The 15804-nt window shown below is 38.2% G+C and overlaps 1 protein-coding gene across 4 annotated transcripts in view; it reads right to left on the reverse strand.

Annotated features, from left to right (window-relative positions):
- Positions 1-625: 625 nt before the first annotated feature.
- Positions 626-15804, reverse strand: part of SLC25A12 (solute carrier family 25 (aspartate/glutamate carrier), member 12) — a 259334-nt gene continuing 244155 nt past the window's right edge. For all 4 annotated transcript variants that reach the window (XM_008576591.1, XM_008576589.1, XM_008576590.1 and 1 more), the window contains 5 exons: positions 8558-8698; positions 6195-6333; positions 3467-3625; positions 3252-3342; positions 626-1733 (listed from right to left, as the gene is read on the reverse strand). In XM_008576591.1, coding sequence (XP_008574813.1) covers positions 1538-1733; positions 3252-3342; positions 3467-3625; positions 6195-6333; positions 8558-8698 — 726 coding nt within the window. In that variant the 3' untranslated portion in view covers positions 626-1537. The remainder of the gene's footprint in view (positions 1734-3251; positions 3343-3466; positions 3626-6194; positions 6334-8557; positions 8699-15804) is intronic.

The raw sequence follows: 15804 nt of genomic DNA on the forward strand, positions 1-15804 counted from the left end.
TATTTTTAACAAGTGGTAATAGTAAAACAAATATGTTGTTACTTGTTCCATTCTAATGTGACAAACCTAATACATTTGGAAATAACTTGCTTTCAAAGCTAACTCTTTTATTCTTGGTGGGCTTTGAGAGAGCCTATAGTTGTGGTTAGTGGGCTGTCAGATGACTTGGTCCATCTCCAGGCTCACCCCTTGAAAATATTTGCATACATTCTCATATCCTGGCTCATTGGCAATAATAGCAAGAATGTTTTCCCAAAGCACTCTGCTAAAGCAAATAAATTCTGATGTCACACATCAAATCACATCCATAGCATAGTGTAGATGTGACTGTCAAATGCATGTTGAGATCCAAATTGGTAATGACATCCACGGTAAGTGACTTTTGCAATAAATAGTTTGCCTTTGGACTCCTAAGTAAGGACCTAGACCCCACTAAATCACCATGTAGAGCTTTTCTTCTTTTCTTCCCTCCTCTCATTCCACCCTAGCCCTTTCCAAACCAAATTGTTCATCTCCTATAAAGTGCAAAAGGCAAACCTAATCATGTTATTTGGACTCAGCAGTGAATCAGAACAAAGAGCACTATTAGTAAGTATACTTATGAAGAAAAATCCAACTACGTGCACACATTTTGATGGGTATTTTATTTTTGATTGGAGTCATATCTATAGGAAGGCAAATTGCCAAAGTATCCATTACTCTTTTGAAAGCTTGGCCATTGCCTTGCTTTGTCTTGCTTGCAGAGGAAAGCAAAACTAAGCCAGTAATGCTGGGGACATCACTGTTCCATATGCACACTGACAGGAGAGGAGCTATCTAGGAAATGCTTTTGGACTGATGAACAGAGGAGGGTCTAAACACACGTTAAATACAAATGAAAACACATCAGCACACACAAGTCATTAGCCTAGTCCTCTGGCATCCACTGGCATGCATCTTTCCAAAGTATTGCTTATTCAATTGTGTCAGCGCTAGGTCTTGTTATGCCTTTTATCAGCAAATACCTTTTCATTCCAGAATGGAAAACAAACTAGGAAATAAATACATCCAATATTGATGCTTTATTTCTATAAGTCACCAATAAGAGAATGAACTTAATTTTAATACATTTATTCTTGTGTGATTCTTAATAAAACACTTTCAAAACATTCTGTACATTTCAAGCCACTCAGAACCACATTACATGTCTATAAATGTGATTTGCTGGGATGAGGTGCCAAGATGTCTCTGTACAAAGATGTACAATATGTACAGTCACTGTAAGTGCAAGCTGTGCAAAGCAGTCTGGAATACTAATTCATGCCAAGGCTTAGAAAAACATTTCAACACATAAGGCTAAAGCTTGAAACTGCATTGTGGCTTTTTTCCCTGGGCAAATGATTTCTTTATAAACAACTATATGTATATGTCATATCGAAAGAACAGTTTGACAACTCAGCTCAGTCAGCACCATGCAGCTGACTGGATACATTACAGGGCTGCTCTCCTAAGCCTCTCTCTTCATGGCACCATTTTGCCACACTCAGCAGTCTTCTCATCACTGAGTTGCTGCTGCCTTTGGCTGAACCACAGCAACACTAGGAGACTTAAATTTGGGAAGATAAAGGCCAAACTTGTTTTCAATGCCAGCAAAAGTGGCTGTAGCGAGTCTATATCCACCGATGTGATCAGGATTGGCAGGAGGAAGATCTGCAATGCGTGACTTAGGTGTTGGTTCTGAGCCAGAGGGTTTGCTGTTGACAGGAAAAAGGCAATGGTTAGCGTGCTCAAGACTCATGAGGGTGGCTTACAAGTGAACATTTTCAGTCTGACCCATGTGCCACAAAGAAGAGTGGTTGTCTCAACCATTTCCATGTCTTCTATGCTGCATTAGTTATGATTTATAACTGCTTTGAAAGCAACACATTCACATATTTGATTTAGAACAGAAATGGCCTCAATTTCAATGCTTATATATGTGGGTACCTCAAAAAATTCATGGAAAAATAGATAATGTACAGGGCTGACTGATTAGCTTGGTTGGTTAGAACACAGTGTTACAACACCAAGGTCAAGGGTTCAGATCCCCATACTGGCTAGTCAGCAAAAAAACTCAAGCAAACAAACAAACAAAAAAGATAACACAAATCTATGAACTTTGGAAGATCCCTCATACAAATACAAATAGAGCCATAGAAAAAAGGTAAGAAAATATACTCAAATATTAACACTCTCTGGGGAGTAAGATTATAGATGATTTTTTCTTTTATACTTTTCTGTTTTCCAAATTTCCTGCACTAAGCATATATAAAATTAATCATAAAAAGTGTACATTTTCTTTTGACTTAATTTTAAAAGTTAACTTTTTAAATAGTGGACTCATAAAGGTTATCACTAAAATTATTAGAAATAAATTTAGTTCTTACTTTTATAGAATGTGAAAGAAATGCCTGAACCTTAACATTTCTGCAATGGAATTGTAAGATTGTTATTCTCACTGTCTTTGTATAGGTCCCTCCGCTTCTTGGTTTAAAAGCTAATTCCCTACTTGGCCTTTGAGCAGGAGAGGGGTTCACAGGTTTATGAGGTGAGGACTCAGAAACAGCACTTGGTCTTCTGCTGAAAATCTCATGACTGCTTGCTTGGGTACAACTTCCCCACCCAGCAAATTCAACAAGTAATTCTTCTCAGAGCAAGCTTCAAGTGCTAAGCTTCAAGAAGCCCAATTTCTGGCCTACGCCCCACCAGTGATTATGTGCATGGCCATAAACTCTCTTTAAACCTATTGTTTTCTTGCAATAAATTAACTCTAAGAACATCAATACTTATCTAATAATAAATTATGGTGAATAATGAAATATCAGAGATGTGAAGGGACATGGGACATTAAAAGAAAATTCACAGAAGTATTACTAATACACATTATTTACATTACTTCTGGTGAAAAGGTCATATAATACAATCCACATAACAAGGGCCTTACTCCACGAAGCTCATATTTGCTCACACAAAAAAAGGCAATTATTATTCACAAAGCATTTTAATTTGCTGCCTCCCTAAACTTTCCCTAAGTAGCTGCTTAATATTGTGTATGATGTCTCTCTGTCAAGGGCTTGCTCCCTTAATACTGAAGCTTCTTAAGCCCTCTGTTTTAAATGCATTGGTCTTAAAGGAATCTAATCAGTTTTGTAAGAGTTCAAAAAATGTCTTTGTATATAGAACAAATATTTGTTTTGGTTTCAGTGATCTCTTCGTAAAGGAATTGCACTTACAGGCCTCCAAAATCAATGTAAAACCACCGCTGGAGAAGTTCATAGGTGACCAAGGTAACACCAAACTGGGGAGAGGATCGAAACACTCGAGCTGAAAAAGAGAGGCAGGGGTGGGAGAGACTTGAAACCAGAATGACTGTAGCAAAGACAACCACTGAGTAATGGGAGCAGGATGCTAAAGCCAGCCAGCCATTCTGTATGGCTCCAGCCTCTACCTGCAGTCCCTTTCCAAAATGCTGAGGGCCCTTCTTCCCGAAGTATCTTCCTGAAACAGTCAATGACACCACTGTATGTCGTCTGGCCAGCGCGGGCAGCCACTTGCAGTCTTGTCTTGATGACATCAGCTGGGGTCACCAGAGAAGCAGCAGGCACACCTTTTAGGAGAAAGCCACACTTAATTCATCCAAAGTACCTTACAACGCATAGAAATACTCCTAACATCTAACAATACAACCTGCAACTTTAAACACTTGAAGGGAACAAGAAGCTCCTTCAAAGCTGTCTGGGTGCTAATGGAAAAAGGATGTAGAAGCCTATTAGTTGCTTCAGTATAATCAGGGCAAAATTATTTTGTTTTTCTTTCTAAATTAAGAAAACCACTCTGCACTGCATGATGCCAAAGAACTACGAGAATAAAAAAAAATGCAGCAATATTAATAGGACAACTCCCAAGTATCCCCTCTTGGTTTCAATTGTGTTACCTCCTTTTTTTTTTTTCTCCTTAAATAAGATACAAGTATTTCTATGTATAATAAATAAGAGGATAATGTCAATTTACTGAGCTGCTAAATATATCTGACACCAAACTGTAGTGTTTTTTAGCTGATTCTTGCCAACCATACTGTGGGAGGTGAACATCAATACTCATAACCACTCACCTGCTGGAGGTGCTAACTTGAGAGTCGACTGTGACTCCTTTCAGACATGCTCACATGACAGAAGTCATTACAACTGGAGTGAGAGCAGGTCAGGCAACCAGTTAAGGAACAACAGGGGAGCTGATCATGGAAAGGCCTTCTTATCCATCCCCTATGCCTGATCTCCCTGGGGTCATGCTGGGAATGATCAGCAGGAGAACACAGAAGATGGATTTCACAACCACACCTTTTACGTATAAAACAAAACAGGGAACAAAGGAGCAATATAACCTTCTCCAGGGGGAAGAAATTCAATTTGGCCTGAATATCACTTATCATCACTAGGCAGATGGAGCTGGCAGCCTTGTGGGGGCTCTGTTAGAGAACATTCAAATACCTCCCCTCGGCATGGCCCTGCACTCTATTCAGATGAAACTAGGCAAATTGCTTTCCTTTGGAGGCAAGATTCTGAATGTTCTCAGTGTCTGCCAGCAGAGTTTCACTCATAAAAATATTAGAAAAAGTCATTTCTCATTCTGAAAACTGATATCGAATGCCTGTGGGCAAGAAGTTGGCGCTGACAGTTCCATGGAAATGTTTACTTGGTTCTGTCAACTGCTGGCAAAATGTCTGTCCATGATCAAACTGTTCTCTGGTTGTTTTTGTTGCTGATTGGAAAGCACAGGGAAAAAGCTTAGAGGGGAAACTCTGGCCTCCTTTTAAAACTAAGAGATTGGTGAGTACCAGAAAGAAGCTGGAACAACACTCAGTGCCAAGACTGAGTAGGTAACTGTACTGGCTTTTGAACATGTAACTGACTGAAATTATGAATGTCAGAGAACAAGGGATTTGCTGAACCCCAAATAAGGGCTCGAAGCTCCCTGGGGGAGCTTCTTAAAAATCCAAGTCATCCCCTGTCATCACAACAATATGGCTCATCCGGACACTCTGAGAACCAAGGGCTGCTACCATACACCAAGCATACCACACTTCAGGAAGTGCTCAGGCTGTCTTGCTGATTAGCCAGGGCCACCAGAGGAGAATGAACCCAGTAAGACAGCCACACAGTGAAGCCCGGCTGGTCCAAGACACACTGAGCTCTGTAATGTCTCATTACTGGCTGTATGGAGAGCAAACATGCACCCTCTCCTTCCTCTGTCATTTCCATGTGCTGGTGCAGCTATGAATGCCCGATTTCCCCTTCTATTCCAAGTCAGCTCCTTTATAACTCAAGAGCAAGGCTATACCTGTGAGATCAGAAGGAAGTATCTTAGTACTTTCCTGCATTTATTAGGCTCCTTTTTCAAATGCAATCTTTTCTTTGCCTAATTCGATATCTTTGAGTAGATGAAGATTTTCACTCATTCCATTGATATTTATTGAGCTCCTAGTATTACTATGTTGGCCACGTAGGGAAGGCAAGAATGAACAGAAGGAAACTCCTGCCCTCAAGAAGCTGTCAGCCTGATACAGAGGATAAAACCTATGCGAACAACCATTAATAAGAGACAAAGTGTTATGGGTCAGAAAAGAGATATAAATCAAGTTCATAGTGCTTTGTTGAAGGGTACTGCTTACTTTGATCTAATGAGGGCAATGGTAGGAAGAACAGGGACAGCTTCATGAAGAAAGCTCAATTTTGAGCCAAATCATGGAGATTCCAATATACAAAGATAGAAAGTAAGGGTATGCTAGTTCTGTTCATCAGCATGAGATACAACATAGCAACTGAATTGATGAAGAACTTTTCCACCTTAATGCTCAGACTGGTTGCACTCAAGGTTTCAGGGGCACAGGAGGCTAAGAAACGCGTTAATGATGAAAGCCCAATTTAGATGGGCAGATCTAATTTGGCTCCAAGTTGCTAAGCTGCATTAAGCTGTTTATCCACATTATGCAAATGTAATTAACTCTCATCAAAATTACAGCACATCCCACAAAGAAGAAAAAGCAATCATATTTAAACTAAGTCAGATACAAACAATAACCCTTCAAGAAATAAAGGGGAAAAGTACATAGAGATTCTGTACTTAATAAAAATAATGGGAAGAGGACTTTTTTGGTTAAAAAATTTTTTTTTAGTTACCTGCCATGGCTCCAGCAGCAAGAAGATTTATACCTCCAACATGTCCGTTTTCATCAGCCAGAAGAAGCTTGCAATGAGCATAAACAGGAAAATAGATTGCAGAAAAGGGAATGTCTCGGAGGAAACACGCTTTGGCACCCTGTCACACAGTGAGGAAATAGTGCAAAACAGTGTGTAAACAGGGTGTGAATGGCCAAGTGGGCTCCAGGGGGCTGTCAGTGACAAGCCTGAGGTGTCCCTCAAACAGCATTAGAACTGACGTGAAAGGGAAATGGGGGTGAGCGGAGACTAGTGGAGCTTAGGAAATAAGCTTGGCTCAAGCTGTGGAAGCTTTGAAAGGATGATGGGTCCTAGAGTCCTAAAGTTAATAAGTGGGTAATGATAGTATTCTGACAACTAAGAATTTTCTGGCATTTCTAGTATACATTTGGTTTTTTAAAATTAATTGATTTATCTTTTTTGTGGTGAGAACACATAACATGAGATCTACCCTCTTAAATTTTGTATTTTTTATAGTTTTTTTAATAAAATTTTTATAATTTTTTTGGGGGGGTTTATATTGTGTGCAGTACAATATTAACTATAAGCATGATGCTGTACAGCAGGTCTCTATACCTTATTAATGTTGCATTACTGAAACTTTATACCTGTTGAACTAGATTCAGTTTTTTAAAGTTAATAAAAATTCATTTCCCAAACCTTCAGGTCATTTGCTCTGTTTGGCTTTGGTGTGAGCAGGGAGTAAAGGTGTTTAGACTTGAATCCCAATATTAATAGCCCAAGCAACCAGTGAAGGCAGCATAAAAAAACTAACAAATGACCAATTTAATCTACATCAGTTTAGAGCCCTCTCAGTGCCAGGGAAGAAGCTATAGACAGTGGTGAAGGAAAGTAACTATTCTAGGGAAGAGGAAAGAAACCACAAATCGTCCCTCCTCATTCCCCATGTCCTAAATAGCAGAGGATTGGGGGGAAACCAGACAAAATATTTTAGCAAGTGGTTTCCATGGGTGTAGAAAACCACCCAGGGATGGCTTGTCCCAGTGACTGAGGTTGCAATGAACATCTTCCTCAGCTCTGTCAGTAACCCATGGTATTCCATGGCCCGAGGCTTTACCGAGCTACGCAAATACTCCAACTCAGTACTTGTTTCCCTAATGGCTGTTTCTAAAAGACAAGCTCAAACATTAAAAAAGAAAGAAAGAAAGAAAAAAACCCAAGGACTCTCTAAAGGATAATACAGAAACAATATTAATAATGAGCTACGCAAATACTCCAGCTCAGTACTTGTTTCCCTAATGGCTGTTTCTAAAAGACAAGCTCAAACATTAAAAAAAAAAAGAAAGAAAGAAAAAAACCCAAGGACTCTCTAAAGGATAATACAGAAACAATATTAATAAATTCAGCTTTCAAAAGGGAATTCCAAAAAGGATAGAAATGGGGGTGGGGGGATGGCAAAAGTGTCTACAAAACTCTCTCGTGACAGGCATCATTGTCTGTTGGTCTCCAGAGAGCCCTGTAGCTGTGTGATTCTAATCTAGAGAATTTCTGATTTCTAATTTTCAGCTATAGAAGCAAATTTACACATTTCTGCAGTGATGGATCTATAAATAAATCAGGTGCTGTGGAAATACAGTTACCTATTGCAGATAAATTTATGTATTCCCCCTTATATGAGGCCAAGGAATGGGAAGAAATACTCTTCCTTGTTTAAGAAAAATAATAGCTTCTGCTCCATTACATCTTATCTGTAATGATGGGAGTAAGTATACCTGCAGGGAAGGAATCTGTTGACTGGCGTTCTGCTCAAGTACAGTACACTCTCTTTTTTTTTCCCCCCTAATGGAATTCATTATTGACAAATCCTACCACTTAACTTCTTAAAAACCTGAATCCTACCAAACTCTACTGCTGTTTTACTGTGGTCAAATTATTAAGACAAAGAGAAGCTCCTTCTGGGAAGATAACAATAGAGATAACTCAGACTCAAAATAAACACAAGACTATTTTAAAGTCCTAAACCAGCCCAAAGAGAACACCAAAGAAACTTTTCTCAACCCCCTGATCAAATGAAAGGCTGCGAGCTTGAAGCTGGCAGGTCTGCAGTGCTGGCCTCCATGCTGGGAGCTTCATAAAAGCCTGAAGATGACAACAGGAGAGCATGCTTGTGTATCCCACTGCCTCTAATAGAAATGTCCTGATTTCTTCTTTTTGTTTGATTTTCTACTCCACAGACTACTCTGCTGGACAAGATTACTTTTCAGCTGGGGGATTGGGGGGGAGTCAGGTTTCCACATTCTTTCACATTTATATTGAGTACATTACAACCACTCTACTGAGATAACCCTAGGGAATCTACGCACCTTATACAGACCAAAAAGTCCCAAGTCCCGAAGCACATTCAGGGCACTGACTCTGGGTCCTGTGGTGATCTCTCCAGCTACCTGCAGGCGAATCTTCACTATCTCCAGTGGATTAGTAAAGATGACCTGAGAGCCTCCAGCCTGCAGGCAAAGGAGAAGAGACAGGCAGATTTCTACATCAGAGCCAAACTGGCAATATAAACAACAAAAAATCTAAAAAAGCCTCCACTTTTTTACCTTTACACCTCCCTCTTCTTCCTGTGAGAATGAGAGTCTGGTGCTTTGGCCAATACTGGAAGGGCTCACAGGGATGGTCCCAAAGTCTGTCTTGGGTCAATGTACTCTACGTCTTTTTTGTTTCTATTGGAAATGTCAGGATTGTTTCTCAGACCAGTCTTTCCAAGATCACCCATATTCAAAATAGCAAAACTAATAAGCCCATTTAGAAACCAAAAGTGAAGCCAGATGTGGCAGTGGGATGCTCCCCTGTGAAAGGAAAAGAGATAGTAGAAAACTGGTATCTTTTACCAGCTGGAGCCAAAATTCTGATCTACAATTGCTTCTTTGCTCTTCTTAGCAGGTATTCTCTTTAGCCCAGCCACTTGCTGCTGTTTCCTTGGATTGTAGAACAATTAACAAAACTTTGGCCTCACAGAGATGCCTTAAGTCAGAGAGGAAAAAGTCTCCTCTGGTTCAAATTCTAAAGCGTATTATCCTGAGCAAAACTCTGAGACAGGTGTACAGCTACACCAACACAAAAAGAGAGAATTTAGAAAGACAAATTTCAGTATTATTTCAAGACAAAACCAGAAAAATTCTTCAACGCAGAACCCAGAAATGTAACATCTAGTTACCACGAGTACAACACTCTCAGATCAAAGCCACATTCCACAGGCTCTAGTAGTGAGTGACAGAGATTTGAATTTGGGTATAAGAGAGAATTTGCATTTGAAATCTATTAACTAGTAGGGGGGAAAAAAAGAATGTTTAACAAAACTATTACCAACTCTTTTTTTGGTTTCTGTAGGAAAGAAAAAAATGTGTGTATATGACCATGGATATATAAAAATAATAAAATAAATATAAATATATATTTCCTTTCATGAAGAGAAAAAAATCCGCATTTGCACATCTTCTTAAACTGTAACTGTTCACATTATATAATCATAACCATATTCCTATCATATTCATAATCACATTCATATAATCATAATCACATTTGATAATCATAACTGAAATGCACGTCACACATGAAATATGAAATGTGCGTTTCATTGCGCAGCTTTAATTCCACAGATATAGAAAGACTACAAACAATACCCAAAAATCTCACCAGCAGCCTTCAATGGCACTTCAGTGCTCTCTACTTTCACTCACACTTCTGCTCATGTATCTAAAATCCACAGCCCTCCTAGACACACTTCCAAGGGGCAGTAACGTTGCTCAGCCCGTTTTCCTACCTGTCCTGGGGCTATAAACTCCCCAACTACTTCTGTTCCGATCTTGACCCCTTACTCCTTTCAAAATCCACAATTGCCAACACTGACTCCAGATTCTTTTCTTCTTGGTGAGCAGTTTATTGTCCTGGATTCCCCAGGGTCCTAATCCCCTTTTTGTCCACCAAGCAGGGAGGTGTGGCAATTTGCATTCATTTGTGCTCTCTCACTCTCTCAATCTCTCTCTCTCTCTCTCCCCCCGCTCCCCCCATTTCCTGTAACTCTCCAACTCAACACAATCCAGACCACTGGTACACAGGTTCCCCAATGATGCACTGACCCAATTTTACATATTGATTTGCCTGCATTTCTCTTTTTTAATCTGTTGCACTGCAGGCAGAAGGAAGCGTTTCAATCTAAGCAAACAATACTTTCAAAAGGATTGCTGGGTAAAAAATTATGTTAAAATGATAATCCAAGTAATTGCTCCTGTTGCTAGTATTAAAGACCAAATCAATTGAAAAACTTTACAACTTGCCTGAAATCTCTTGTTTAAATAATGATTGCAAAGACTGTCTTTGGAGAAATGTGATTTATGTTGTAAACTAAAGCAGATTAAAAAAAACAGAACTGCAAATTTTGATTATAATTCCAAAAATATGTTACCACAAGACAATGTCAGCCCCGGGGTGCCAAGCGTTAAATATGGACATTATGCTTAAATAAATACAAAGTTCTTTAATGTTTTTAATCATTGGTAAATTCTAACATCCTGCAGAGCAGCAAGGACTACTCCAATCCAGGTACCCCCACTCCAAAGTTCCCTCCTCCTCTCCCTTCTCTCATGGACCCTTTTAGAAATAATTCCCAGTTTACTGAAATCTGTATTCCTTTAACAATACTTCAAATTTCTTCCTGAGTGTACAAGTAACTAAAGCTCTATTTAAATGGTACAATTAAGAGAAGGAAATGACTACTTTTAGAAACACATACATATTAATTGCTGTATGCTTTGAAGATTAGTTACCCAGCATACATATTAAGTCCCAACAACGTACTGGACATAACCACAAAACTAAATTGATGTGCATTTGCAAACATATATAATCTGGCAAGTGAGCATGCAAACAATAAAACAATGACACTACAGCAAGGCACATATCTATGAGTGTGTTTCACACCAATGCACTCTACTGATTTTGAAGGAGGAAAACTAGTAATTACATCGTTTGTATATTCTTTAAAAATTAATATACATTTTAAAAACTGAGCATGCAAACAATAAAACAATGACACTACAGCAAGGCACATATCTATGAGTTTGTTTCACACCAATGCACTCTACTGATTTTGAAGTAGGAAAACTAGTAATTACATCGTTTGTATATTCTTTAAAAATTAATATACATTTTAAAAACTTTATGATAGGCTTAGGAACACATAGGCAAATATTATCCAGAAACAATGAACAATTTTAGAAAAGATAATGATTGCTATTTAATTTATCTAAAACTTTGAACATTTATAACACCTAAAGGGAAACAAACATGGCTAATGTGCAGTGTCCTTTTCTAAACTCTGAGGTTGACCACCATCTCATACATATTAAACTGAGGATGGGGGGAGAGGAATAAAACCTGAAATTAGTTCAATTACACTGGTAAGAAATCTAGGAACACAGAATGAGAATTATGATTTTATCACACCCTTTAACTCAGTGTTTCCCCTCTGAGAAACATATAAAGGGAAATATCATATTTTCTCTGTTCTAAGACTCTGCTAATCATAAGTGATATCCTTAATTTAATAACAGCTTTTCAAAGAGAAAAACACTGCTTAACAGTAAGTAAATCATTTAATATATAGAATTTCATAAATATGGTAACTTTTCAATAAAGTACCTGTATTTATACAAATATGCTAATGTTTTCTACCTTCAATAGCAACCAAACTGAACAAAAAAAAAAAATTTAAATGCCCAATTAGAAAATAGTTAAGTAGAAACAACCATTTGTTCTTAATCAGGCAATACAATTAGGAAATAATCATGCCAAATGACATAAACAGAACATAAAATATTAGGTATACATTTGATCACAAATATTTAAAAATTTAGGTAGGTTTATAAAAATCAAAGTGACTTAAAGATTAAAACACTGGTTGCCTCATGGAAAGAGAAACTAAGTTGCTGGGAGAAAGAATCTTCATAGCATAACCTACTGTACCCTTTAAATTCTGAATCATGAATGTACTAACTACTCAACAACAACAAAAACAAAAAACAAGAAGCAAAACTGTCTTCGAAACAACAGCTTCTTTAGAGACTAGGTCCTTTCTCACACATTCTTCACTATGGGAAATTTGGTAATTTATGAGAGACTACTTCAAAAAGTTTGTAGAAAAACTGAATTAAAAGATATACGTATCCTTCCATGAACTTTTTGAAGACCCTGTGTATACTTTAGATGTATTTTTTAAACTAGTTGGCACTAGTAATCTGTGGATTCAAAAACTTTGAAAAAGCTTAGCTACCTATCTATACATGAACATCAAAAAAGCCTAACCAAATATAGCTAATGATCGGAAATAACAGGCACCAAGATATATAATTTTTTAAAATTAAACCAACATGATACACAGCTACATAAGATTTAAATGGAAACCACCTAATTGGACATCTTGCTGCTTCTGGTACTGATGCTTATATTAAATAACATACCATTCCATACCATACCTTTGGTGAATTTTTCCCACTCACCAAGTCACCAAAATTAGCTTCTAAACCTCTGATTGCTAAATTTCCCTTATTGAGTTTAGTGCTTTTTTTTTTAAGGAGGCATAAACACTTAGGTGCTTCTATTTTTTAGTATTGTCAATTCTTCTAGAACTGAATTTAAAAGATACATAAAAGGGAACAAATCTCATTTTGAATGAAGGTTACCCATATATAACAAAACAGAAAGAATGTAAAAACTTCCATTTAATCTTATATTTCATAAAAATTGTTTTATGAGAGAATAAACCAACTGAAGCTGACAGAAAAAGTCAGTGGGAAAAGGATGTAATATTGAAATGTCAACACGCTTCCAGTGTGCCTGAGGCTGAGGGGCTGCTTACAGGCTTAGGCCTGTTCAACCTTCTGCCCTCACAATCCTACCTCAGGGGCAAAGTCCACAAAGAGTTTGGGAACTGAACCCTGCTTATGCCAGTCCCTTGTTTCTTTCTTTCTTTGATCTGTTGTTTCCTAGAATTTGAAACTATTTCCCTCCAACCACAAAATGTCCAGTCTGAGCAACTCATTATAAAGTCTTCCTTTACAGAGACTGATGAAAATCTAATTTCAATTAGTTTAAGGCCATACCAGCTCTTGAGCAGATGTACAAAATATGTGTGCTTAAAATAGTGAGAGAAACCAATAAAAGTCACAGAATTAGATATCACTAGGACGATTCAAAAGGAACGGGAGGAACAGTGACTTTGTCATATATACTATCAACGAAACATTTTTAGATATTTTTGTAAAGCAATGGGAAATGCTATGGCTTTTTATAAAATAGTTTAAGATAGTGATAGTTTAAATGGATTAACTGTAATATGCTCATTGCTGAGTGATGATATCTGCCAGGGTGTTATGATATAAAATTAAACATACTCCTAACTAGGGTAAGTGCAATGGTCTGAATGTTGGTGTCCCCCTCAAATTGTTATGTTGGAACCTAATACCCAATGTGATAGTATTATAGGAGCCACTTTTGACATACACATATAATGACTTTTAAGTTGTGTGCATATGCTTGTGTGTTCACATAAGTATGCAAACATAAAGTTGGGACCACACTGATTCCTGGGTATGGGAGGTGGGGAAGTTATTTCCAAAAAACTCTTTACAGATATACAAGCTCAGCTTGCTGAGGAAGACACAGTCTTCTTTGGCGTAGGAAGGTGGCTAGCTACAGATCTTGGCCCCTAGGATTAGTAAATGCTCCAACTAACAAGCAGGCTTTTTACTGCACCCATATGGGGGGAGGGTGTGTGTGTGTGTGCGCATGTATGCGTCATGCATGCATAAGCCGAAGGGAAGATGCATGGGAGAGTGGAAAGATTCTAGGTTTGGAAGGTTGTTGATCTAGATTGTCATTATGTTTGGATTGATCATAACCATTCCATTCCTTGGTTTACTAATTTGAAAATAGGGATCCCAGCAATTGTCTTCTCTATCTCCCAGAGCTCCTGTGCACTAACGTAAGAACACCATGCAGACTAAAAGCAAGACACAAAGGGAAGGGATATTTTCTCCAGGAAGTATGTTCACACAATGTTGAGGAAACTCACCTAAAACATGAGGGGATTACATTAGCCCTTTGCTGAGCAATAAATAAATTTGGGGTTTTATGACATTTATCGACTCAGAAATAAATATTCTCTGAAAGAGGTAATGTGGTCAGTCAGGTAAGTGGTAAAACATGAGGGGATTACATTAGCCCTTTGCTGAGCAATAAATAAATTTGGGGTTTTATGACGTTTATCGACTCAGAAATAAATATTCTCTGAAAGAGGTAATGTGGTCAGTCAGGTAAGTGGTAAACTGATCTCTGGTTAGAGTTTAGGAATAAAAAAAAATAGTTACTTTCCAGAGAGACCTTTAGAAAGTATACATCAGCCCATTTAGACTTTTAAACTTTCTGCTTTGTTAATTTGGAAAGACATTTAAATTCATTCCCATTTAAGCTTCTGGATATGTCCAAGAAACTACATAATCAATTTTTCTTTAAAAACCCACCACAAACACCACTAAGAAAATTAACAGACAAGTCACAGACTAGGAAAAAATATTTATAACATATACATATGACAAAGGACTGTATCTATGATGTAAAAAGAACTGCTATAAATTAATAATAAAAAATGAATAACTTAATAAAAATTAGGAAAAAGACTTGAACAGATATTTCATAAAAAATAGATCAAAGAATAGCCAATAAACACAAGAAGAGATACTCAACATCTGTAGGCATCAGGGAAATGCAAGTTAAAACCATGGTAAGATACCATTTCATACTAACTAGAATGACCAATCTCAAAAAGACTAAGAATCAAACATTAGTGAGGATTCGGAGAAACTGGAATACTTGTGCACTGCTGATGAGAGTATAAAATGGTCCATCCACTTCTAAGAACTAATTGGCAGTTTCTTTTAAATTTAACATACATCCACTGTATTCTACCCTTAGATATTCACTCAAGAAATATGAAAACGTGTACTGACAAAAAGATTTGTACAAGAATATTTATAACAACCTTATTTGTAAAAGGTGTAAACAGGGCCGAGCCCGGGGCGCACTCGGGAGAGTGCGGCACTGGGAGCACGGTAGCGCTCCCGCCATGGATTCGGATCCTATATAGGGATGACCGGTGCGCTCACAGCACTCACTGGCTGAGCGCGGTGCGGGCCGGTATCAAAAAGGACAAAAAAACCCAACCAAACAAACAAAAAAAGGTGTAAACAACCCAGATGTCCATCAACAGAAGAATGGAAAACAAACTGTGGTAGATTCACACAATGGAATAATACTCAGCAAGTTTAAAAATAGAAACAAATAATTTTTAAAAACCTGATATTGGGCCGGCCTGGTGGCGCACTCGGTAGAGTGCGGCGCTTGAGAGTGCGGCAGCGCTCCCGCTGAGGGTTCGGATCCCATATAGAGACCGGTCTGCTCACTGGTTGAGCGCAGTGCGGGTGTGACACCGAGGGTTGCGATCCCGTTACCGGTGAGCGCCGCCAAGGGTTCGGATCCCATATAGAGACCGGTC

This window comes from Galeopterus variegatus, unplaced genomic scaffold (genome assembly GCF_000696425.1).
Source record: "Galeopterus variegatus unplaced genomic scaffold, G_variegatus-3.0.2 Scaffold1370, whole genome shotgun sequence".
Classification (NCBI taxonomy): domain Eukaryota; kingdom Metazoa; phylum Chordata; class Mammalia; order Dermoptera; family Cynocephalidae; genus Galeopterus; species Galeopterus variegatus.